Source organism: Geospiza fortis, unplaced genomic scaffold (assembly GCF_000277835.1).
Source record: "Geospiza fortis unplaced genomic scaffold, GeoFor_1.0 scaffold53, whole genome shotgun sequence".
Taxonomy (NCBI): Eukaryota; Metazoa; Chordata; class Aves; order Passeriformes; family Thraupidae; genus Geospiza; species Geospiza fortis.
In genome coordinates, this window is record NW_005054305.1 from 3,296,553 (window position 1) to 3,324,155 (window position 27,603).

General features: G+C 39.0%; 1 protein-coding gene across 8 annotated transcripts in view; it reads right to left on the reverse strand.

The window, feature by feature from the left end:
- Positions 1-27,603, reverse strand: part of ZNF521 (zinc finger protein 521) — a 230,337-nt gene that overhangs the window by 179,941 nt on the left and 22,793 nt on the right. For all 8 annotated transcript variants that reach the window (XM_031066627.1, XM_031066626.1, XM_031066625.1 and 5 more), the window contains one exon: positions 26,126-26,305. Coding sequence is in view for 6 of the 8 variants with exons in the window: in XM_031066625.1 (XP_030922485.1) it covers positions 26,126-26,305 (180 nt within the window). In the remaining 2 variants the exon portion in view is untranslated. The remainder of the gene's footprint in view (positions 1-26,125; positions 26,306-27,603) is intronic.

A 27,603-nucleotide genomic window follows, 5' to 3' on the forward strand; every position in this document is an offset into this window, starting at 1 on the left:
GAAGAGGTGCCGAAGCACTCGCGTCAGAGAGTGGGGTAAAAGGCAGCTGAAAATCTGCTCATGGCCACTGCATCAGCCTCTCGCCATGGATCCCAGGGAAATCCAGCTCCCTGCCGTGTCTCTGACACATGAGGCAGGGGATAATTTAGAATATCCCTCTCTCTGTCTTCATGCTGCACCTAGTGCACACAACATACACCCTGTGCTCTTAAGCGCCCTTCCTGCCTTTCCTAGTATTACAGATAATTTGCTAGTTTCAGAGTGTACTTATTACAGGACTGTCAGAGGAGTTTTTGTTTCAACAACACGTTAACTTTACTGCACTTATAAAAAACATTATGTGTCCCCTGTGATTCTGTGTGTTTAAGAGCAGCGAAATGTTATTGATCCCAGTGTGACAAATCAAGAGTTAGGTAATGTCTACAAAACTCAATTTTCTGCAAGACATAAAACCCTTTTTATGAAACCCTTCCTTAAGAAATTCAGGAAAAATACACACAAAAAATGAGAGCAGAAAGGTCAGAAACTATTTTTTTTAATTAATGTAATCCAATTCTAGCCTAATGACAGGCATATGACCACCGAGGCCAATTTAAAGCAATATTTACTCACTACTTTAAAACAGTATGTGAAAACTCCAGTTTTCTGAAATCACTTTGATATGATTAAGAATTGTATTTAGAAAGCCCAGAAAACTAAATTCAGTTTCCTTTTGGCAAGTATTCATCACTGAGTACACTGTAAGTTTGTATTCAGGCACAGGTTACATAATATGTAAGATTTTCCAGGATTTCACTTCAAACTGCTTATATATGACCTTAATGTACATTTACAGAATGAGTTGGCTTTAAAAAAATCTCAGTGTTGAAAACATCCCATTCAATTTCTCCTAGAAGCTATGCACTTGCCTAAATTCCTTTTTTGTAAACCACTTTCCTTTTCTCAAAGGCTACATAGAAGCAGTGGTGAAATACTAGGGGAGAAAGGCACTAAAAAGCAGCAGTAACAATTCAGCTGTAATTTGCATGAGATCCACATGCATCTATAGAAGTTTCAGATATGTATACATATTGGGATTTTTTTCCCCAACTGTTCAGGGACAGTAGGTACTGGTACTGCATTTAATTAACAAGCAAATGTGATGCCCTGCAATGTGAACAATACTGAGCCAATCGTTTATGTTCTTAAAAAACAGATGTATTACATGCACTGTACTACTCCTGAATACTAGAGTATCCATTTTATATCCTTTTTCCAGCAAACCTGAATCTGTCACAAGCTTTCCCTTGCTCCCTAACCCTCTTTTTCCTTTTTGGTTTTAACTTCCACCTTAAAATTTGTTTTCCAGATCTGTTGGTAGTTCTCTCCCTATTTCTTTTCTGTCTACTGCATTCATCATTATTCAGCTGCATTATAGCACTTAAAAAAAACATCCCAGCTTTGGAAAAAAAAAAAAAGAAAGGAAAAAAAAAAAAAAAGAAATCATTTGATTTTCATTGCCCTGGAGAGAATTAAATACCCCCAAGGAAAAATTCTGGTACATTCTCTGCACACATTTACATGCAGCCAGTGAAGTAAACATTTCCATAATTGCTCACTTCAGAACACGTTACCCAGTTCCTAGGTACAATAACTGTCAGGAGTCAATGAGGAATAAAGAATTTTCCTGAATCCTTGCACATAACCTGACTAGCATTAATAACTCCACAGTTGTACATAAGTTAAGAAATGGATTACTGCCAGGCAGCAACCTTGCTCTGAACACTTTGGGCATAATGCATTCTTCAAACTATCATTAACAAAATAAATACATATTTAAAAAAAACCCTAAAAACTCAAGGCTACTGATAACAAAGTATACTTTTCTCTCAGTAAAAACTATGTAGCACAAATTATAGCTTTTTTTCTTAACCTTGGAAAATATAGTAACATATGGCTTCCATTTACTTCCAATTTTACTTGTACTGTAAGCTTCTTTGGTGAAGTTGTCTTCTATTGCTAAATGACAAAATGAATGATGAAATTCAGTTGCTATGCTAGAAAAACAAAAAACAAACACTGGTGCCTTATCCCAGAGGAAAACTGGACTTCAGTTATGAATCATCCTTACCAGCAAATCTTGGATATCTTAAATAAAAGACTTTATGTACTTATAGAAAAGAAAACAAAACAAAACGCTCTAAAATCTTCAGTAGAAAGATCTTCCTTCTGCTCCTTATCATTAGAATCCAAGACTGGGGATCACACCAAGAACCTGAAGTGGTTATTTAAATAGAAGTTCCCTGCTATGAGGGACACCAATGAATAGTGCTAACATCAAATCTACTCAGTTTTTATTGCATATTTGCAGAGCTCTTCATATTGCTGAGACCACAATGAAGAGCCTTGTAAACATGTAATAAAACCAAGCTCATTGGATGTTACGGTATTAAAAATTTTTCTACAAAATGAAAGTATATCTGCTTTGTCATCAGACTGATTTCAAAAGCTCTCATCCATTGTATGGTTACTTAATTCGTTTTTAAAAGATATTTCATCTAGAATCTGCCTAATTGGACTGAGAAGAAAATTCACCTAATTATTTTTTGTAAAGTGACATTTTTGTTTGGGTTTTTTTTTTAATGGCTTATCTAGACCATCAAGTTCTGAAGACAATAAAAGTGTAGCTCTGTGTGTTATAAAGTATTTATGATATTTTCAAGGAATTTTTTCACCCAGGCAGAAAATATCCTTTTAATAAGCCCTTTTTACTGCAAGGAGCTATTATTGGTCTCTTCTTTATTGTTGTTTTCATATTTTCAGCATAAACATAATGGGGGGAAAAGGAAGAGAGAAGAAAACCGTCAGAATACAGATGCAGACAACAGAAATGTTATATAATCTGATAAAATAATGAATAAAATTAAAACTGGCTGTCAGACAAAATGAAAAGCAATTTTGCTTACAATTTTCAGAGTGTCTATGGAAAAGCAGCCAAATCTACGTACTGCATGCTGTCTATAGTTTATGGATATACACAATAACCGAAGAGGTGCTTTGATTAGAAAGAAAGCAATGATGAGCACAGCCTAAAATACTGAATAATGCACTTGAAACAACTTCTCTGAAAGCCTAGAGGAAATATTTGAAAGCCCTATTAAAGCAGAACAACGACCTAACAGAAGAACTCATTGGTTACGTATTTGGGAAATGGAGAATAATTCCTACTAGAGACTCCATTAATTAGAACAAATCCTAACTACTGCCTGAGGGCTGCCAGAGACAAGGATTTACTCCCTTCTCTTGCATGAGCAGAAGTCTTACTGGGGTCAAAGGGACTCATACACCAACACTGAATATTTAACCCTCTAAAGATTGTGATGCAGTTTGCTTTCAAGTTATCAGATAAATCACAGCCAAACCCAGATATCAAGTGCCAAGCAAAGAGGAACAGTGCAACAGAAATAGTTTTTTTCAAAGGAATTTGGTGAAGAGGTAGGTCATCACAATGAAACCCTGAGGAGATTTGGTCCTATCTCCTACAAATGCCCAACAATAAAATCCCCCTCTAAGACTACGCTTATTTTGCTCCTCTAGCCAAATCCATCTGGAGGAGAAAAGGGTTTTGAAAAATGTATGATCTCTCCTGCCTGGGCACAAGAGTTGAGATAGGGCTTGAGAAGTGACTTTTTCCTTTTTGTGAACATAATAGCACTTAAAAAACATCCTAGCTTTCCATGATTCTTTTGCACAATTCTTTTCCATGATTCAGGGACTTAACTGGACACTTGGCAGAACCACACAGGATTTAATCCTTCTCTTTGATGCACAACTTAAGAGGTTTTTATGTCAGTGTAACTGTGGGAGAGCAGCTCTCCTCTCACCCTGGATGTCTGGTGGTAGTGTTCCCCCACACCCTGAGGGTTGAGTCAATCACATAGTAAGGAGTTCAGGAACAAGGTTCTTTCACCAGGTGGGAAGGACCTTTTTATCTGCATTATGGCATAATCTGCTCTTGGCAATTTTCATTTTAAAAATATCCTGCTCCTGCAAGGACGTTTTGGTGACAGCCTCAGCCTCTCATGTGTTCTCCCTCTGGCAGAGCACAGTTGTAGTTTTTGTCTTTCAGTGGAGGGTTTACAGCTCTCAGAAGAAATTTTCTGTGGAGTTTGAAAACCAGTCATTGGTGGTATCACACCCTAGGATAGTTGGTCACCTCAGTGATGCAGCTCCACTCCAGACCTGCAACAATGCTGCAAGTATCTGAAAAGAGGCGACTTCCTATCTGACAGCACTATAATCAGCACCAAAGTCAGTAACTAACACAAGCTGTATGTTTATGGTTCACAAGGCATCACATTGTTAATGAGCAGATAAAACAAGAAGAAAGGGCTGTTCTTTGTTTACAATACTCCCCTCATAAGCAACAGATGTCCTGATAGACTAGACTGCATTGGCTTTGTTGGTTGAGAACCTCCCGCTGGCCCTGGATGAGAACCAAGCATCCATACTGATTTTGTTACAATTGTCAGCTACTTTTGTTACTACAAAGCATGAACTGTTGCTGACTCATCTGTGGTCCCATGGGCACAGAGGAAATAATGTATGGAGTCATGCAGTGACTCCATGTATTGTTCTTCCTCTGAGATGACTACTGCTTGTACACCCAAGAGCTCTTTCTTGTGGGGTGCCACACAGTTTCCTGACTTTACCCTTCGTAGTAAAGTCTGTGTGGACGAAGAAATGGCTGGCAGACTCACATTCTGTTTTCTGTTGATGTGGCACTGAATGATTTATGTGTGTTTTGCCAGAACCAAGACTTAGATGAAGATGAACCATCCAACACCCAGACCAGTGTACTGGCAGTGAATCATGGTTACTTACCAGAGGCACACAAAGACCAGACACAGACACTTTCAAGAGGGGCAAACATGCCTGAATTCTGTGGTGGTGTGCTGTGGTCCTCTTGGGTTCCTGTGTTTTGGGCCATCCAGATAAAACCAATGGCCAAACAACCTTTTTGTATGATGTCAGAGGCTCTCATGGTTGGATTTATGGAGTGAAGTATAGATTAACATTATATTCTCCTACAGAATTTCATCTTTAGAGCACTTCAATACTTTGGCTGATGAAAGATGCAGAAATGCCATCACTGCATATGGTTTTATATAAGAACATTATTGCTCTGTTTTGTCAACCACTTTGACCCTCAGACTCCTTTCAGCCATCCTTTACAATACTGTTCTCATCCAAGAATATTACTTAATGGAACCTATACATGACAGAGGACAGGTCTCCTGTGGTGCTTTACTCAGAGAACACCCCTTTGGTTATCTCCTGAAAAGGTGGTAGATGCCCTGTATAAAATCTCAAACTTCATGAATTCAGTTTGCCTGACTTTATTACAGTTTAGATCTGTCAGATTTGATGCTGCAGGGCCCATTTGGTGTGGGTTGTGTTTTGGCTGCAGTGTGCTGGAGGAGAAAAGAAAATGGGGAAGAAAGCTATAGTTGAGGTAGGGAATAATTGCAGAGAGTTTAAATAGCATTTGCATACTGATCCTAATTACTGCTCCCGTTTTTATGAACCGTGGTAAACAGAGTTTTATAAATTGAAAAAAACAAGCTCATGTATTTATTTGTTCTCACACCGGGCTTTCTGTCATGACAGTTTATAAACGCCTACCTTGATGTGCCATAAAGGCTTCCTCCCCTAAAACATTTTTCTCAGCCTCTTCGGTCCTGGAAGCTGCGGGTGTCATACTCAGACTCTGACTTTGAGGGGAGGGCGTGCTCTCCTCAGACATTCAAAATCAAGCATTCATTACAGCATATGCCACCGAGAATGACTTGTTTTTATATTCTGCTCAGTGAACCAAGATTATCTACTTCACTGAGAAGAACGATCTAGGAGCCCATCTCCTTTGTTTGTTCTGCTTTCAGACAGACAAAAGGCAAGTTTGATGAATGACACATGGATGCCTCAAGAAGTTGTTAACTAGAACCATTCTATGGTTTTCCACTCCAGAGCTTCATCCTGTCCCTTGTAACATGGCCATCCCCCACACCTCCAAAGAAAAACTGCCTTACATCTTATCCAAAAATGCTTTTCCCCCTTAAAAACAGTCACAAGGATAATTTTCTTGTCAGTGCAGGTTATAGCTTGTTGGTCCAGATCACATTTGCAGTGGGAATTAATGTAATGCTCCCTTTTCATTTCTCCTGGCTGGCAATCACTTCATTTCTGAAGCAGAGTGCTGTGTGAGTCTGCTCTATAAAGCCCTGTCTCATGAGCACTGTAGATGTCCTCGAGGCATGAGTCTGATAGTAGTCCAGGTAACTGTGAGCACCACCTGAGCGAGGCATAGGGTAATAATAAAGATGACAGCAATGCCCTATGCTTCTCTTGGCTTTTCTCTTTTGTTTTCATTTTCTATATTTAAAAAACATCATGCTTCAGCTTAAAAAGAACGATAAATAAACCAGTGACTCAAATTTCTTGAGGAATTTTTTGAACTGTAATTTTGACAAGAGCTCAAGAAATGACCTGGTAGTACTCTCATGTTACTATCACTCAGCAGATGAACTAGCTGTCTACAGCAGGGTCCTTTCCATCACATGAACACTTGAAGTTTGGGTTGGTGATACTAATAGCACACCCTTGAACTGTGTCTCCATTCTTCAACATGACACTAAAAGTGGACTGTGTGGCTCTGGAGCCTTTTGTCAGCTCACAGTGATTGAAAGATCCTCCCTGAGGCTCTTTTCTCCTTAATATCATGCAGAATTTCTGCCTTCTCTTTCAGAAGAAAAATCCTTGTTTAACTTCTCTAGGGTCACTGTATACTAGTGCAAAAAAACAGGTGCAAGACAGGTCTCTCTCATGTGTTAAATTTCTGTACGCTTCAATTCTCCATAGATGATTCACATCATTTCTAGATCAAATTACCTGGTTTTAACTACTGACAGGATCAAATTAACAAGGAAAATGGAATATAAAATGAAACACATTGTAATGAGGGTGTGACACACAGAGGTATTGCTAACAGACAGAAACCTGTTCCCCTGTACAGAAAGGTGCCTGTACACTCCTGTAACTTGCAGCAGGCCAATAGTGAACAGACACATTCTACAGATGAGCAATGCATTGGAAATAAACTGCACCTCTGCCTTCCATGATAAAGCCTGTGTCACTTGGATTCAGGCATCTGCCAAGTTCAGAGGACACAGGTGTGAAACTACTGTTTTCTACAAAAATTTGTATTTCAAAGAATTGACTCTATGAAAGGACTGTCACACCATGGAAGCAACATACAACATCAACAAGGAAATTAAGCAGAAACCAGTATATTTCTGTCCTTTGCAAATGAAATACTGACTTGGCACTTGCACTCTGTGCATTAAAGCAAACATGAAATACCCAAGCTAATGGGGATCCTGCCAGCCCCGAAACTCAAGCAGCATCCTGAGAAAGAGTTGTTGTTTACTCAAAAGTGAATACAACTTTCTTTCTTTCTTAGAGAGTTAAACTGTGTACATGGCATTATACCATCCAATACAGATGTAACACAGTTACTGCTCACTGCTGCAAGAGTCTTTGCACAGTAATCCCGTTACTACAGTCTAAGCAATTAGCTTTTCTGCTTAATCACCCTCTTCCCTTTTGATACCCAGACCACAATGCAAAATTCTGGATAACTTCAGCAATACAGGGGCCTGAACATCCATTATTTGCTTGTGCTCAGCCTTCTTATACTTCACTAAACATGCATACTATGAACTAAGTTTTTGAACAGATATAGCTTTGGCTCCCAAATCAATCTGAATATTGCACTAGACCAAGGGCCCTTTCCTCAGGTATTTCCTTCCTCACTTTCTCTAGCAAACAGCAATAAGTAACAGCAAATAAAAGGCGAGAGAAAGCTGCCAAAGTAACACCTAACTGCAACTTCTAGAGAAAAGGTTAATCTTTGTGTATGTTGAAGTGACTACATTGAAATCCAAACTTCTACTCCCTAGTTTTGGGTGCTAGTTCTGCTTTTAGCATCACTGACTGAAAACCACAGAGACATGATCCTGTTTACTGTTTTGTCTGGTCACATTTATTCATGCCAATACTTAAATCTTGTAAGTTTCATAAATTAAACTGGAGTGGTAATGAGGGTGAAAGAGCAGAGGACTGTCTTGTTAGCTTTCAGTGCAAGAGACATGGATCTCAGGCACCTCTGTATCCTTTCAGCTATTAAGATATTTATTCAGCAATTAAAGATTTTAGCAATCATGTTATCCACTTCACCTTACTTAACACGATTTGCCATCCTTTCAGAGAAGACTTTTTACAAATCTGTAAAATTACTTAAGACTGGAGATTCATTTGCAAGTCATAATCTGGTCTCAATGAGTAGCATGTTATGGTCAGTAAACTAAATGTTGGTTATACTTTTATGCATACCTATTTTCAAATCATTTGAACATATTTATATGGTATATAGATATGGAAAACAGCCAGACTTAACAGATGTTGCCCTCTATTTTTTAAAGCCTCATTCTTTACTTTGGAGTTGCAGAGATAGGCATTAGAGAATTCAGTAAGACACACACTTCTGAATACATTTCTATGAACAATAGCCACTTGTATAAGAGCTTGCTATATTTTTCATGAAGATTCACAGAAAATATTTTCTAAAATATAAGTTTTGATGGATACGACCCACTAGTTTAAATCAACATGTAAGCATGTAGCAAAGTAATTTTGGTCCAAATTTTATACCTCCAGATCTTCTCAGTCAAGCTCAACAAAATTTAAATTCAGAGTCAGAAGGATTCAATTTTCATCCCAAATGCAATGGTGTAAACTGTTATGAGAAAAGGACAACATGGAAACCATGTTTTAGAGTTTCAGTTTTATAGCTATATGGAAATCTCTTGTGGGAATGATTGGTTGTATATACAGGCACCATGACTTGCTTCTCTGTAACAGTATTAATTGGCATAACTCATATAAGGGAATGCCTAACTTACATTTCTAATTACATATGGTCTGCATTGTACCAGTAATTTCATCTTGGAGTGCCACATACTTCTGCTTTTCCCTTTAAGCCAAGGGGGGAAAGGGCAAGCAACAGTGAGAAATGCAATCCCACTGAATAAGGATCTCCAGCACTTTCCTGCACTTCAACTGCATGATGCTATTTAGAAACTAACTGAACAGGCAAGGCAGACTTCTTGTTATGCCTTTCTTGTGTGTTACTTTTCCTTTTAAAATAATCTGTGCAGCTTAATGCCCTAAATTTGGAATGGAGCATTCCTGAATAATAATTTCCTGGTATACCATTTCACTTAATATGCTAAAGTTTCCTTCACTGATGGCCTTAAAGAAGTGCTGAAAAGCATTAGATTGCGGCATGGCCAAAAGAACAAAGCAATGTGGAGAATATTATTAGTCAGTGAAAATACTTACCTGCACCTATAAAGAGATAATTTCTTTACATACACATACATATATATATATATATATCTTAGAGAAAACTGGTAGCTTTCAGCCCCAGACAAGAGAAGAGACCACTAAGTTTGCAAGAAAGGTGTCTTTTAGGGAAACAGAGTGTTTCGGGATCTCAACCTCATCTGTATCTCGCCTTAAGTAATTAAGTTCATTTTTTATTTAAGTTTTAAGCATCCTCATAACCTTTCTGAGACACTGTGAGGATAAATACACCAAAGGCATAAGACAAAGAAGTACTGTCACATCAGGAGCTAAATCCCAAATAGGCAGCATTTAAGAGAGACACATTCAGTATTTCTTCACCAATCACTGCAAAATGGAAGTTCAAAATAATTTTAAAAATATACCTGTATAAATGTATGCCTTTCTCTGGATGAAAACATTAAGTTACTAGTTACCTACACAAAGCAGAGGATTCTGGCATAAGTAAGAATAAGTAAGTAATTATTTATGAAAAGCAACAGGAATTTGTGTAACTCCTCTATCCTCACCTGGTCCCCTCCAGATTCCACTATGCATTCTCTGAAGCTCTTTCATGAAGGCTGGCTTTTCAGGATCAGCAATTTTAAATAGCTTGAAGTCTACTCACAGTTTAACAATGGAAAAAAGTGTGGACTTTAAACCTATTTTCTTCATGAGGGAGCAATGGCTTTCATTAATTTTCTTGTCAACAATTAAATAGAAACATTTCCTCACTTTCTTCCTCCAATCTGTATTGAATAACCATGTTAGTTCTTTCATTTATGAATCTACTGAAAGGACAGACAAATAATCACAACACAAAAGTCCGTAAAATGAGAAACAATAGTTTTTGATTAATGGATTTCTACTAGTCATAAGTATTTTTTAAAAAAACTTGGCATAGCAAATGCACATCATTCCCTTCTACTAGCTCAAGTATCTTTTGTATTCTAAGCAAATATAATACAGAATGAAAGAAAGGTAAGAAATTTTAAAAATGAATGAGAACTTGTGGGTGAAGACAAGAAGTTAGAAAGACACAGCCTTGAATAATGAGGCAATGTGAAAAAGGTTAATATTCTGTGAAATTACTTACCTTTACCTGTAAAGGTAAATCGAAGACAAGAAGTTAGAAAGACCCAGACTTGAATAATGAGGCACTGTGAAAATTTACTTACCTTTACCTGTAAAGGTAAATTCTAATCTGAAGTTTACTAGCTTTCAGTCTGGGAATAATTAGTTTATGCTTCCTTAGCTTACAGAAAACTGTGGTAGTTCTGGTAATGCTGTGGAAGTAAGCTTAGTGAATGGGTTTAATTTTAAATATCAGGGAGGAAACAATTCAATTCACCAAGTATGCCTTAGATTAAGAATTTTGTTCTTCCCTCTCTTCTGCTCCAGCTCACAAAGAACAGTGCAGACTGGATACAGAAGGGTCATGCCAAAGAACAGAAGACAAGTCATGAGATCAGTTTTGGAATTGTAAATTTTAAGGCAAAATAACTTTATTTAGCTATTGGTCTTTGAATGATTAATACGCCCACTACATGAACTTCAAATGAACTACATAAATCTGAGCCAGGTTGGTTAAAAAAAAAAACTAAAATAAAAAAAAAGGCAAAGAAACAGAAATAGAGGGAGAAGTATAAGTTCCTACAGGCATTTTGCTCAGACAGGCTTAGTGTTTCTTAAAATATGGTACACCTGATTGTGCCCATGAGGTCTGAAAAATGGGAGTGCTGCAGTCTTTACTTACACAATAATATAATGTTACACACACAATTTTTGAAGCATTTCACCAGTGTAGACTAACTATCCATACACAAATATAGATACTTTTTGGAGATGGACAGCTTCTTAAGGGGAGGAAAAAAAGGCTGTCCATGTTTCTTATAGAATAAAAAGTACCAAAAATGCTAATTGCAAAGTATATTTTCAGTTGAAACATACAATGTAATTATGCTGGAATTTTAACATAGAACACCTTTACAGGCAAATGCTACTATACAAAAGACAACTACAGAGCTCTGTATTGGAACCATGTCCCTAAAGCTAATATGCAATCTAATTAACATGCAATTACTCTTCTTTCAATGTGATTTAACTGCTCATTGAGAAGCAGTAAGAAAGAAGAGCCTTTTATCTAGCATTTTAAGCAATGTATAAGAATGAAGAAGAAAGAGGATACTACAATGAACTTAGAGCCAGACAGAAGTTGCAATATCTTCTTAAGAAAAAGATGCTTGCTGAAAAATTCTCTTCCATCCAAAGAAAGGACACTTCCATGGGAGCAGAGGAAATGTTAACGACAATTTTTACATTCAAAGTAAAATTTCTTCTGTTCCAGTATCACCAAATGCAACCAAAATGAAAACTTACTTTAAGTCAATAACAAAATAATTAAATTTTCTTTGTCATTTGTTTTTAAAAGATGTTGTTCTCTGGTTTTCCCATTCCCCTTCCTCAGAAGTAGGCATAACGTTCTGATAGAACTATATACTTCATTAAGAAAATAGCTGGCAAACCTATAAACTATGCAAATAACATTTGGATTGCAAACCACATTTACTGCACTTGGCTGATGGAAGAATGATTATTCCATGTCTCAATTCACTAAGAGCATATTGACTACTCACATACACAACATTTCCTGTACACCTAATAGTTACCATAGTTTGGTAAACACATTCCACATATCACAGTTATAGGCTTCAGATCTAGACTTTTCTTCCACAGAGTATCCTGTATTTATACATCCAAGAATGTTATGGAAGAAAAGGGTGGAATGCTGCATGCATCTTATGGCAATTTTTGTACTGGGGTCTGTTAAAACACATGGTTTGACTTTTGAGCTAGGTAATAAGAGGCAGAACTCCAAGCTTCCATGAGTGTGTATTAGAAAGCATACATTATAAAAAAAATCAAAAATTACATAACTTGACAGCAAAATGTATAAGTAAGCCCATAATTACCTTAAGCATCTGCCACACAGTCAACCCTCTGGGCTCACAAGTCAAAATATTGTGCTAGAGCTCCCAGAGAGCAGATATGAGGAGACAAGGGAGGGCCAGAATACAACTTTAGGGTTGAACACTACTCTGAGCCACTTCCCCCTTGACTCAAAATGTCTGGGACCAAGAGCCCTTGGAAGCAGAATGGTTTCCCCAGCTATGGCTGGGTGAGCAGGGCCAGCCTCCTCCTGTGCATGGTAAAAGAGCTTGTGCTGCCAAAGGGTTGACAAAGAAGAGCCACACCATTCTGAAACACGGGACTTCCATGAATACTGCTCACCTGGAAAGCAAAGCACCAGCCAAGTTTTGACAGTATGTGTGTGTGTAATAATCCACCCACTCACATCTCAAACCTTGTGGCACTTTTTGTGGACACTGAGATCCTGTGGCATTTTTCACAAGGACAGGAGGCTTGCCACATTATTCTTGGACAGAGTTTCCTGTCTCCCCCTGCTATGCTGCTGCTGTCTTCTGCAAAGCTGGCTACATTTCATGCTATTGTAGGTAAATAGTTGCAAAAAATTTTTGGAACTTGGAGAATGAAAGGCCTTGTGCAATTCTTACAGGTATATAAAACATAAGGTTTCCCCCCATGCAAAGAACAATTCTGATACAGTGAACATGTATTTATTCACCATAGTCCTATTCACCACCCTCATGGATCTACTGACTGAGGTGCAGTTTCAAAACCACTGTATGAAGAAAAAATGTGTGGGAGTCAGCATACAGAGATGTTCTTTGATTTCCTATCCAAGATGATGAATTTTGTAAGAGCTAGAATTCAACCTTTAATTTGTACTGGGCCTCATTCCATGCCCATAGAGGAGAGCTGCACAAGTAATTTTTAGGCACTTCAGGCACAGTCCAGTAACTGAAATGCAATGGAAAAGGCTCCATGCCTCTCATGAAGCCGAGTCTGTATCCACAAACTCTCCCTCAACAGTATGTCAAGGCCAGCCATGCCTGCACTGACAAAAAAACATATGCTCTGTGGAATTCCAAAAGCTCTTTGGTCCCATGCTGTAAGGGGCAATTGTTCCTACCACTTGGGAACTTCTGATACATTCAGTGGTAGCTACAATTGTGTATTCCTAAAGAAACATTATACAAAAGCTGGAGCATTTACAAAAATGCTTAAAAAGTGATCAGATCAAGAATGAACCTGTTGCAATGGATGACCGTGCAAATAACAACATGAGCTGTAGACCTGAGATTGTAGCTATATTCTTGGTTCCTATAAAAAACATCATCAAGTCCAGCAGAGGCTGTAGAACAAAACCAAATATTTTGAGTGAATTTCACTCTGCTATTCTTGCTGAAATACTGAGATATCCATAGGAATAGTAGCACTACTCTAGATATTGTAGAGGGAAAAGGGAACAAACTGTAGAAGAGTGGAGTGCAAAAGGAGGGAGAACAGACAAGAAGGAGAAGCAGTGGGATATTCCAGCACCACAGAAAATCATTTGTACCCTTCTCAGCCAAAGGGAGAACTGCAGGGATACCTGACCTGCTGATAGAGAAAAAGGCAATAGAAATAAAAGCACAACTCCAGAAACCCTTAGTAAAAGAATCAAAAGTATAGAGATAACAAGGACAGAAAAGTAGTCTCAGTAGCAAGTACACTAAATAACAAGATAAAAATCAATGACAGTGGCAGGCAGAGAGAGTCACAAAAGAGGCAGAATCTAATTTTAATAAGATAATCTGCATTCTTCCATTTCCTCAGCCTTTTCTTTACCAGGGAGTACCTGGTATCATGGCAGACAGGGGAAGCTTTTCTACTTTCAAACTTACCTGCCATGGGAAACTGCAAATAACTGTGGTTAATATCACAGCCTGTCACTTGTTTGGGAAGTACTATTTGAAAATAAGTTAGTTAAGCACTGACTATTTTAAAATGACAGAGCAATAGAAAGGCAGAGATCAAGGGGGCAGGGAGAAGAATCCTGAGAGAAACAGAATGAGCATCTGAACTCTCTAGTAGAAATCCTGCCCTCTGTGAACATAATGACGACTTTTCCACTGGTTTCAGTGAAGCAAAGATTACAGACAACAACCTACGGACAAAAATTGAAAAACATTCTCCAGTCAGGCTTGACAGATGCCTGTGCAGAAACGATTATCCCGTAATACACAATATTCTAATAATAACATAACAGAAGGGGCAAATATTAAACCTGTTTTAAGTATTTCAAAGGCAGTTTAGAAGAATAATTAGAATCATACAAAAACCTGTGGTTATTGACACACTAAAATAGTTCAGGACAAAGAGGTGTTGCTTAGAAACTGAATTTACAGGAAAAATCGAACATGCTCAGTGTTTTGCAAAAATCCAAGTATCATTCCTGGTCATGTACTAAAGTCAGATAACAGCAAAAAGAAACAAACACATACTCATGAAAAATTAATGACATTAATTAATGTGTTAATGGTAAAACTGATGTGTTATGCACTCATTCTGAAGCCTGCATTTGCCAGAGAAAGGTGAATTAGCAACTGCCAGCTTCATTTCCCTGTGCTTTGCTTTTACAGCTGGTAGAAGCCTTGCAAAGTACTTGAAAAACTTGACCCTTCTCCAGCCTCCCCCGCATGAGTCACTCAACCTTCCTTCAGTCATTAGACTGCACTTCCTGCTGGGATCCAGCAGTAAAACAAATGAGAGACACCAGTTATGGTCACGGTGAGGGAGGTAATAAACCAGTGACAGGTATTTTTATGAAATTTAAACCTAATTCCCATATATTATACATATCGACTAAGTGCCAATGCATGGTACTCTTATGTAGAGCCCTATTTCAAAAGACATCTTGAATTGCTCCAGTCCATTCCCTCTCCTGAAAGAATACTTTCCTCATTTTTACGTAAAGGCAAAATAATCTCCTGCATTTTATATGCTTCAGCAATATTACAGACAAAAATATTAAAAGGCTTTACTGGTACATGTATAATGACATGATTTTGATAACACTGTCAAGAGTAAATTTGAATCAAAATTTCACACATGAAGTTCCAGCCTTTCATGTCATTATCAAATCCATGACAAATACTCTTTGAGAAGTTTGAATATTTCAGAAGTTGATTGCCAGTTCATCTTTTATACTTAGTTTCAATGATAACCTTCAGTTCTACCATGTCTTTCATATGTCTACATTTTTGGGAAACCCCAATTTCTTCCCCCAGGAAGTAAATCCCAAATGAAGCATCCATTGAGAGAAGTGATCACACCTAGTCAGACAAAATTAATAACAAATTTACCCTTTTCTGTCCATAGATCTTCTTGGTATTTTAGTTTCAAACTTGCCTAAAACTACACTGACTGTGCTAAAAGGGCTCCTCTCCCCATAAACTCCTTGGGTTCATTCCACTGTGTACACAAGAGACTCATTCCTTTAAACTTCAAGGAGTTCCCATTGCAGCGTAGAAGAGAAAAATTCGGAGATTATGGAATAATCATCCCCAAATCGATCAATTTCCCCCGAAGGTAAAAAACTGAAAGAAAGAAAAAAGTTGAACAGTTCCAGCTTGGCTTCTTGAAGGGAAAGTACCCCCAGGGCATGTTGTAGAATGATCCCAATCTCTTGCTCCTGATGCTTATTAAGAGGTCATAGATATCAGTTACACTATAGCATTCCAAAATGATAACCTCAGCTAAGGACTATGACCTCCTAGTACAAGTACAGGGATATAAAATTAGGAATATTAAGGGTCCACACTAAGAAAGAATTTAACTCAACTATCAGCCATTTTGGAAAAGCAGTTGGGATAAATGATATAGCTGGGGTCTTGTAAAAGACAGAGGAGCTTTAGTAAAAAGGTCTTCAGGTTCCAGTGTTTTCCACAGATGCAGTACCCTGATTGCTATCTGATCATTACAATGGGTTTCCACAACAGAACAGGTGTCTTTCTCAAAAGGCACAATATATAGCTCAGAATTTTAATTTACCCTGGGTAAATTAAAAGGTGCTTTCCCTTTGTCTTAAACCAATAACTTACTGAGTCACAGTATAGGAGCAGAAGCGAATTTGCAACCATGTCAAACAGAATATTATGCCAAGACCAAGCAGGAACAGAAATGCTTTTAAGGACCTTTCTGCTCCAACTCTATTTTTTCCGAAAAAGTGGTTTTTTAGACCCTCTAGATGATGCTTAAAAGGATAAACAAAGCCCATATGGGTGGTGTGTTAGTGAACTACCACATTGCCTGGAAGCCTTAACAGTCTACAGCTGATTGTATAAACATGAATTAAGGTTTTTCTGCAACTGTATTAAGCAAAGTGTTAAAGAGCTGTGGGGCATTTTGTTACATTTGGTTTTCAAGCTATGAATTTAACTACTGAACATATAAGTAATGATAATCTGTTGTACCTCCCATTCCGTTCATTTCAAAATGGTAATTAAAGTAAGCGCCAATAATAAAAACAGCAAGTATTTCAAGAAAATTATTTTAGAAGGTGCAGGAAATTCACCACTTAAAAAGGCTAATTTGTCATGGCAACAAGACCCATTTTGTAATACACTGACAATATACTATAAATATTCCAGTAAAATAGAAACATAAAATAAACAACAGGTATTTACTCCAAGGTAGTTGATTCTCTGTAACGCTGTATTCAGCCTGGACTGTAGGTGTATATACATACATACAGGCAAGACAATCATTACTTCATTTTTAACAGTGTGTCTATTAGAATCATACCCATGAATTCCCATTGTACTGGGTAAAGGTCAGGGTAGCTATGACCCTGTATCAGCAGCAGCTTTACAATTCAAAGTCTGTATTGCTGAGGACTGTGAAAAATAAGACAAGCTTGGCCACAGGATCCATATTGATTACAACAGTAATTGGAAGGAACATAGTTATCATAGGGTAAGTAATGACTATTTTTTCTTCTTCACATATGTGCCAGTGTTGATGATTCCCCTGCCCCCTCTGGTCCTTTCCCTGCAGGCAACCATCTTCCTTGGACAACGAGAATTAGGAATTTCAACTGCATAGATCAAATAGTGATTACAGTACTGCTTTCCCAAAACTAGAACGAGCACTGATGGTTGTGTCCTGCACAGAATGCCTGATAAAGGTCAGTGGATTACCTCATGTCATCACCTGGCAGATCTCAGAAATTGGACCCTCTTCTCAAGCAGGCAGGAGATGTCACTTGAGCACTCAGAGAGCAAGGTTACTTTTCAATGGGAAAGTCACAGTAGCCAAACAGTAATGCAGAGAGATACCCCGTACTGCCCATTTGGAAAGGCTGTGAGGAAACGGCTTGACCTTTAGAACACCCAGCAGTGGCTATAAATAAATGGAACAACAGACTGTCACTGTAATAAAGCAAAGTTCTGGATCTAGCCAGGGCTGATTTTCAACAGAGTGCCAGGGAGGCATTTGAACTAACTCTGAAAAAGCCAGGGAGCCGGCCAAGTCAGTGCTTTGAAACAGGGGCAGTGATGTAGGGCTAGCTTGGAAACCACAAAATATCAAAGCTAGAAGAGGTACAATTTATGACATTATCATGGGTCCTCCCAGAACCTAATGATACTGCACTCACCCACAACAGAATGTCAGGTGCTCCCAGCTGATGCTTTCATAGCTGTATGTCAAAAAAGCACCACATAGATATGTCCTCTGCTGTATCCTAGGACTATGAGTGTAAGTCATACTGCTAAGCATGGCTTGGGAAGAAGACACTAAACCAAGTACATCGTTTATGTAAAATGTTGTTTTTCTCAGAGGAGAGACCTTACTGCTCTCTATAACCACCTGAAAGGAGGCTGTAGCCAGGTGGGGGTCGGCCTCTTCTCCCAGGCAACAAGCGATAGGACCAGAGGAAATGGCCTGAAGCTGTGCCAAGGGAAGTTCAGGCTGGACCACAGGAAGAACTTTTTCACTGAAAGGGTGGTTAAGCATTGGAATGGGCTGCCTAGGGAAGTGATGGAGTCACCATCCCTGGAAGCATTCAAGAAACAACTGGATATGGCACTCAGTGCTATGGTTTAGTGGACAGAGTGGTGTTCACTCAAAGGCTGGACTCGATGATCTTGGAGGTCATTTCCAACCTTAATGATTCTGTGATCCTAAACCAGACTCTGGGTGACAGATGCATGGTCATACTTTTAGCCTGCAAACCGGTGCATTGTTGTCTCCAAGATTCACTTTTATCTTCAGAGAAACAGTTTTATTTGGGAACTTCTGAGCAAAAGTTGTCAAAATCTTGGTTCAGGCATGTGATGGCCAAGTCTCAGGATGGCTGGATTCATGTTCCAGACAAGAAAGTATGCCTTGGGTGTTAAGAGCAATTTGGACCAACTCTGCTGCCTACTCCATTTGCCCAGTAAGGTATGGATGGCTGCAAGACGAGCCTTGAGAGCCTCACACAAGATCCCAGATTATTTACATGCAAAAGACAGCAGAGAGACAGTTCTACCAAGAACTAGACCTGGTAACCCCTGCACTGGGACTGCCTACACCAAATCCCTTTGCCCATGAGAGACCTACAGTCTCCAGATGAGCAGTTTCTGGTGCAGAGCAGGAGTCCTGGGCCAGCAAGGGGGTGTCTCTGTCCATGGTACTCAGTGAGGCAATGGTGCCCTCGCTGGTGCAGGGACGTGGGGTCAGATCTGGTATTTTGGTGTTATGCTGGGAACCCAGGTTCCCATGGTGCAAAGTCCTTGGTGGACATGTGGAGCAGATAAGCCAACCAAAACTCTTTCTAGCCTGTGCTAAGAAAATCATCAGGCTTTTTAGTGGTAGAAAATCAGGCTAGAATAAGAGGGAAATAGGTAGAAAAACTGAGGAAAAATATCTCTGAAAGATATACAGGAAGCACACAAACTCTCTTGGAAGACACTGCTACCTTATTCTCCCACCTCCAAACACAAGAGGTCTGGCACTTACAATTAATACTCATGAACAGGTTTGTTACAGGGGTCCCCCAAGTCAAAAACAACAGTTCCATGATACAGACCATCCGCTGCTTTCTATTACAGAGGGTCACTGACAGACAACTCAGGAAGTGCTACAGACTGCTTTTAAAACACCCAGGAGATGAAGATCTACTGGTTTCATGACTGATTAACAATCTTGAGAGCAAAGATTAATGGTTTCCAAGCAAAAGGGAAGAGGTTTATGCCTCCTTGCCCATGTTGGCTGTTCATCATGGATCCTCAAGATAAGCACAGGCATTTTGAAGAACAGTCAGAAGGCTGTGCTCTCTACTTTCACAGCTTCCAGCTGCAGCACATACAAGTTCCCTCCATATCTAAGAATCATTTTCACACAATTTTGATATAAAAATCTAGGAACACCATTATCAAGACTTTCATCTATCCTCCACAGGAGCATGAAGTTTTGCATATGAATGTATGGAAGACTCTGTATAGCCTTGGCCATTCAGTACTGCATATAAATCTCCCATTCATGTCCAATGAGAGGCTTTACATTGCTCTTGGAATTAAAAATTTAAATCCTTGGAGGCAAAGGCTGTAATTACCACCCTATTCCCCTTTTCCCCCAAATATCAAGGATTTGGAGTTGCAGATACAGGTCCTGGACCAAAAAATAATGAAAGGATGTGAGGCTACAAATTGCAAACTACCATGTGTGTTGGCTGGGACAAGAAACTGGAGGTGAGCATCTGCTTTCCACTATCTGTCAAACAGAATATCATGTTGTGGAAAAGAAGTCAGAAGTTTGAGGTTCGAATCACATGGAAAAGTAGAAGTTTGTCTCTGTAATACAGCAACTGGGAAGCCCTCTAAGGAAAGAGAGGCCTGAGCTCACGTCCCCAGTCCAAACACTGTTTGTCTTTTATTCAATAACTGTTCAATGTAAAATCCATATGCAGTCCTTGGTGCAGGAATTCTCTAGAGAAAAAGAGCGACTCTCTCAAGTGAAGTAACTGTACTTGGCAAACAGCGCCTGGCAGCGTGCCACCAACTGCAATGAAGCAGATGAATATGCTTTTGGTGCATCATATATTTAACTTCTTGGGGTCCTTGTCCTCAGAAACACTTTGATCAAGCTCTGATTTTTCTCTGTGATGCTGAAATGACCAAGGAGCCTTGCCATATATCTTTTCTCCACAAATGTAGAGGACACTGAAAAAATAATGACAAGAAATATAATATATTTGGCCAGAATTCTTTTGCTAGCAGGAAAAACTCTTCTAGCTAGGATATCAAAGCATGGTAACACCAAGTGTTCACAAGATTTATCTTGTAGTCTCACTGTGCACAGCATACAACCTTTGGGACAAAATCCCCAGGAAAGTTTTCAAGTGTTCTAGTGAAGGAGATGGTCCTGGTGTTACCAACTCATTCAGAAAGATGAAAGATTCCTGAGCACTAGGAAGAAAAGAAAAAGAAAAACAAAAAGTGAAAGAGAAGAGAAGAGAAGAGAAGAGAAGAGAAGAGAAGAGAAGAGAAGAGAAGAGAAGAGAAGAGAAGAGAAGAGAAGAGAAGAGAAGAAGAGAAGAGAGAAAAGAAGAGAAGAGAGAAAAGAAAAGAAAAGAAAAGAAAAGAAAAGAAAAGAAAAGAAAAGAAAAGAAAAGAAAAGAAAAGAAAACCATTACAGTGGAATCTCCATTGCCTCCTGTTTGCTAAGTCCCTGATCACTCACAGCGCATGCTGTCTGTGAAGATGTTAGGTAGCACAAGCTCTCATATGTAGACATGAAAGTAGGTGTTTCTCACAATGATGATGAAAATTAATTTTGGTCATAATTAGAAAAACAAAAATACTGACTTATCTAGGAATTCCCACCCTTGGGATACTCCAGGGCTGATGGAGACCAGCACTCAGAACAATGGGCCCCTAATACAGTTCTGGAATTCTTTTCAGATGGCATCAGAGAAGAATCTCTGAGCAAGGCTAGAGGGCAGGACTGCATCTCTTCATTGGCAGAGGATACACAGCTATGATCAGTAACATTTTCAATATCAGAAACAGCTGAGGTGATAACAGGAACAGGCTATCAGCTCTACCTGACACACTTACTCAACCTGTCAGAGCTCTAGAACTAAGCTAGAGCCCAAAGAATAAAATGGGAGTCTACCTAACCACCTAAAGGTAAAATAAATATCCCCAGTGGAGAAATACCTCATGTCTTTTCCCTCAGAACACCCTTAGCCTTGAAGCTACGACTGCATATGATCCAGTGGCCTGTTTTCAGACAAGTTTTATAGCCTGTGGTGCCAACAGGGATAGTAGGGAAGTTCTGTAACATGCACTGTGTCTACTCATGTTGAGGTGGAGCATGGCAGATTGTGTGCTAGCATGTCCACTGCTGCTGAGTTATTCAGCAGCTAGATGATTCACTGCATGTTTACGCTCCTTGTTCTAGTATTACTCTGGTTATGGCTGAGATTTCTGATGCCAAAGTGACCTACAGGATCTAGAAGGGTACCAAGCTTGAGCTGGATACCTCTGCACACAGAGCCAGCCAGTGGAGAGGCAGTTCTCACACAGACATGGGAGACTGCATAAAGCAGGATCCCTGAGGACTGAAAGGGAAAATAAACAGCACAAAGCACTGTGCAGGGAAAGGGATTATAAATCAAGCTGGAGACAATAAGAGAAAGTGTATGACACATTGTGTCCTACCAACAGCATATATGGCAGCAATGCAAAAGGTTAAGTGTCCTTTCCTGATGGCAGAAGAGGAAAGAAGGTGCAGTTGAGGGTTTCTCAGTACTGCACCATATTTGATCCTGCATTCAAATTCCCCCAGTGAGATCCAAACTGACATATACTAGAAAGGCATCAGGCTCATAGCCATGCTAATTGGACCCTTTGCTTATAAACACAACATAGAGGATGACAATGTGCAAGTGGCTTGAGTTATTAAATTAAATGCTGCAGGAAGAATACAGTGTGAAAAGCATTAACATCAGAGAGAAGCACTATTAAATCCATATTTTTATTGCCAATCTTTTGTAATGACTAAATGAATATAGTTCAGCATCTTATCTATCCTTGGTTACAAATATCGCAAAGAATTTTTTGGAACTTTTCCCCCCATTTATCCATTATCTGTATTCCACAAACATCACAGGAATTGTCAGCAATTAACATAAATAAATCATCACCTTTTCAGAGAAAGCTTCAGTACAAGAATTTCAGATGGTAGCAAAAAATATTACTAAATAGCTCATGAAGGGCCTGTTCCATCCCCCACTGAAGTCAATGGGAATCTTTTCACTGACTTCAATGGACACTGGATCAGACCCAAATTGAAAAGATCAATAGCGCACACATTAGGATAAAAGAGCAGCTATGCCCTCCTCCAGAAAAAAGAACATGAGTTCAATTCAAACAACAGATTACAGAAAGGAACCAGTTGGGGAGGACTTTTTTCTCCTCCTTTGAAAAAATCTGCAAGAGCACAGCAATTCAAGATCCTGAGAGCTGAATCTCGCAGAGTTGTAAGTAACTCTCATCTTCCACTGTCCTCTGAATAGGTGGGGGTGACTGACACTTTGAGAGATTGGGAGCACTGTTTAATAAACCAGCTCCCTTCTCCTCATTCCAGTCTTTAGTTGAGAGTACAGAATGAAGATTCAATAAAGCAATTTTACTCCTTCCACTGAACTGTCAAAACTTCAGGGAAACACATGTGATATTTTCAAATGCAAAAACTAGAAGATGGACAATCAATTTGAAAACCTTAAGTGGCAGGCACGATTCTCAAGCATGTTACAAGGTTGGTAGAACCAGGAGCAGCCAAGACACTGTGACACATAAATGTCATGTTTCATATTCAGAGCTTTACTAGAGGGTTGCCTTAAGCCATTGTGCTTTCATCCTGTTTCTTCCATCAACATAACTGTTGATTTTACCCAATATAACTGAATGGAAAAAGACCATACCACTGGACCAACATGCACAGTTTGTAAATTCTCACAGTGCCACTCCCTATGCATCTCACAGAGCATCTCAGTGAAGCTCAAGAAAATCCAGACAAGCTGCAGCAGCTGGCTCAGCCATCTGAAGAAATGGGTTTGGAGGGCTTCACAACTTAAATGTGGTGTTCAAAGGATGATGGCCTTGGCATTTTTACATAATGGACATCTTAGGTAACTCTTCCCTGCCTGAGACTCAGACTGGAAAAAAATCTCATCAAGATAGATGATACACTCTGCCCTCCTCCAGAGAGGACATAGTTGATCCAAACAGCAGAATACAGTAGAAAAAAGTTAATTTTTTAAACCTCTTCCTTTTTACTAACAACTTAGTGACAGACATTTTTGTAGACTTATTAGCTGACACCTTAGAGTGTCTCCTAATTTCAGTGGGACTCCTGCTAAAGGAGACAACCAGAGCAACTATGTAAGACCCTGTGGCATCAGAGGACTGTGATGAGAAAGGGAGGAGCAACCAGCCCTTCTTGATAACACTTTCTTTAAAAAACCTTTGAGCATGCCACCCAAAGGTGCTTGTGGAAGAGAAAGACAAAAGCCCAGGGAGCTTGACTAAAATGCTAAAAGCAAAACTTTATTTTTGTCAAATATATATTGTGTTTCAGAAAATAAAGGCTTCTTTTTGTCAACTGTTTGTTACTGATTATCTAAAAAGAATCTCATCCAATGAGGTTGTTTTGAATGTTGTATCCTTAGTGTGAGGTCACACATGCACCCTAGGACTCTGCATTGAAGAAAAAAGTATTTTTTTCCTTAACAAGAAATCCTCAACTCCAGGCACGTCATTCAGGCCCCTTTTTCAACTCTAAGGGTGTATTTAGGTCATTTATATTTAGAAACAGAGGACAGTTGGCTTTTTGTCAACTTTGTACTCCAGAAGGGTGTGTAGTTTCAGTTTTTGTTCACTTCATTAGCTTTCAAACAGCCTGGTCTCTACCCATTCACTATCACAAGTTTCCTTGAAAGAGAGGCAAAGATATTTTTAGGAACTTAAACAATTTCCTTCAAGATTAATTTTTATTTCCCCATCCTCTGCTATTGCATGTGCATTCCTACCTTCACACATGCACCTCAGCATCTTTATTTTCACTCTCATTTAGCAACACAGCTCTCAGCAAGAACTGCTGTGTTCAGGAGCAGTGGTCTAGGATTCTTCTTACTTACTGCTCCCCTCACCTGCTTTTCTTCAGTTTCTTAACCCAACTTTTTAAGCACTGTTTGGTGCATTCTGCTTGCAGCTTTAAAGCAGAGAAAACACTTGGTGGAAGGGGGCAGCAACTAACTAACCAGAAAGGAGAGACAGCTGTATCAGAACAAGGTAAAAACCCACAGGGATGAATAAATGGGATCTGAGACAGTGAAGGGGAGAGCCAGGGGACCCAGGCAGAGTGAGTGCTTTCTGGGAGAGGAAAGGAAGAGACAAGTTAAGCCACTAATTTTTCAACACAGAAAGAGAAAAAGAGGGACATATGAAGAAAAGGAGAGAAAAATGTTTAAGTTATTTCAAGTCAAGAGAGAATATCCATACTGCCAGAAATCATGAGCACTGTAGAAAAATACATTCTGGAAGTTTGTAGGAGTGATTAGAAAATGATTGAATTGATTGTGTCTCAAGTCAGAAATACATTTTACAGGCAAGAAAAGGCAAAGCAGTATATTAATAAAAGTAAATACTTCTTGCTGCAGCAGATTTTCATCTTTCACAATTTGAAGTGAGGATTAAAATCATTTGACAGATCCACATTACTTCCTCAACCTTTTTCTGCTCCTGCCTACTTTTTCCTCTTCTGCTCGTCATCTTTTCATCCTCAAGAGTGGTACTGCTATCTGACTTTTACGTCTCATTCTGACAGGGCTTAGCCTATGGACCTGTTGGAACCAAAACTCAGGAAGCTCTCCAAACATGAGCACACACAGACACTTTTTAAAAGCATTCCCAAATGGAAAGAGAATTTAAAGTCATAATAAAGAAAGGTTTTAACAAAACTCAATACAAAACACAATAAGTACATTTTACACTGTACAGGCTAAAAATAAATCACTAATTAAAAATATAAGTGTGCCTTTCTCTTGATACTGAGCCAGTTTGGACTTACAGTGTGTACCATAAAAAAACCTACTATATTTAAATTTAGCAGATTTCACATGGTTTTCTCAGCAAGGGGGCTCTCTACAATAATTTCAAAGAAGAATCTAGGTGGTAGATAGGTCCATTCACCCTGCTCTACTTAATTCAGGAGTATCTGATCAGCACTCAGTTCTGCTCCTTCACTGAAACGGAGATCTTATTTTCCCCTCTAACAATTTGCTTAATTCCTCTCAACTTTCAGTTACTGATTACTGTAGAGTCATTTGTAGTTAACAGATTAGAGTAACACAACATCCAGCTCAGATCTGCAACAAGCCATTGTGCAAATTCATTCATTATGTGACATTATGCCACTTAAGCCCCACTTACAAATGCCCTCTGAATTTACAAGTGACCTAGCAAAATACACGTAGATGCAAAGCACGAAGAGCTGTACTATATGAATCTAGAAAACACACACAGCAGTCATATGTCTTTTGGTATTAAGGAAATTTATAATGCTCCATTTACAGTATAATCCTGTCCCAAAATCTGTTTATAAAGGTCTCAACCAAGCATTCAAGCACAGGAATAAAATAACTGAAAAAGGAGGGGTATCAGAAGCAGAGGATGGGAATCAGAAATAGAGCAGTGCATGAAGCCACAAAGTGATAAGTATTGTTTACCTGTCAGTTGACATTGATTAATCTTGTGTTCTGTGATATCGCTCAGTGACTCAAACACCTGGAGGCAGCTGTCACAGCTGTGCACAGCTTCTTCTTCTAACTCCTCCCCTTCATCCGGCCTTTTCTTACAGTCTAGCACATCTCCATCTTCTGCCTTGTCTTCTAGTTTACAGTTAGGGTCTGAAAGAAAATCAAGACTGTGATGTCAGGCGTGTAAGAAGAGAACACTCAAGAAGAAAAAAAAAATCAAAATAGGTTGTTGTGCTAATGATGAGAAGAAAGCTATTTGGCATGAGCCTGCAGCACACTGTAGAATTTATTGCTAAATAAGCAACAGAGGCTTTTTTCCTTTCTTTTTTTTTTAATCTCAATAAAAAGCAAATTTCCCTTCTACTCCCACAAATGCAACTCCGTTTCTCACTCAGGCTATTCTTCCATGCTTCAGTGTTAGAATAGTCAATTTTATCACAGCTATTGAAGCTGTTTTGATCATCATAAGAAAGGATAAACCACCTATGCAATTAGGTTTTCAATGAAAAGAAAAATCAGATCAATGAGTGTGCAGGAACTTCTTTTCACTGTTAACTACAGCGTTTCACAGGAAATTGCCAGAATTAAGAGACTAACAAATTTGATTTACATAAACATGAAATTAATCTTGATTTTACAACCCACTCCAACACTCCATCACCACACTATTTGACACAAACAAAGCCCTGGAAAGCTTACCCTGGGTCAAAATGCTACTCATGCTCTGAACTTGTGTATGAATTAAAGACAGTGCTCATCAAGTTCTTGTGTTTGCCAGATTGTGGAAAACTGGAAACTAACTACTCTAGTATGAAAGCTACAGAGTGCACAGAGAAAGCTTTATCTGTTTGACATATTAACAGGCATTTGGGGGATAGCAGGATAGCTCCAGCCTCAGATCAGCAGTCCTGAGCCCAACTGGAGATTCTAACTAGAAGAAACGTGCAGCCCCACCACCGACCCATGTATGCAGAGACACCTCACAGCTCACTGCACTGCCTCAGCTCTGCAGATGACCAGCTCAGTGAGATTATGTGTAGCCTAGAACTCTTCTTCCTCCTCTGAGGAGGAACACAGTAGCTTTAACTACTCCTGACTTTTTGCCCATTTTACTAAAAGCTTCCTTCAAAGACAGAAATAAACTAATCTGTCTTTCCTAATAAAGCAAGCTGGCACTTAGCTTTGTTTTTCCTTGGGAACCACAGTACAACAAGTGAAATGCAGAAGAGAAATGGTTGTGCACATTCCAGCAAAAGGAATGCAAGTGTTTCACCACTTTTCCCTTTTCTGCTTTGGCTGCCTCATCTCTCCTTTAAGATATTTGAGAGAGCTGAGACCGAAACAAGTCATTTTAGAAAACAAGGATGAATTCCTATAATAATAGGATATTGTGCAAGTACATTTTAAGATGCTACACTCTTTAGCCAAGCATGTGAGTAACCAGGAGT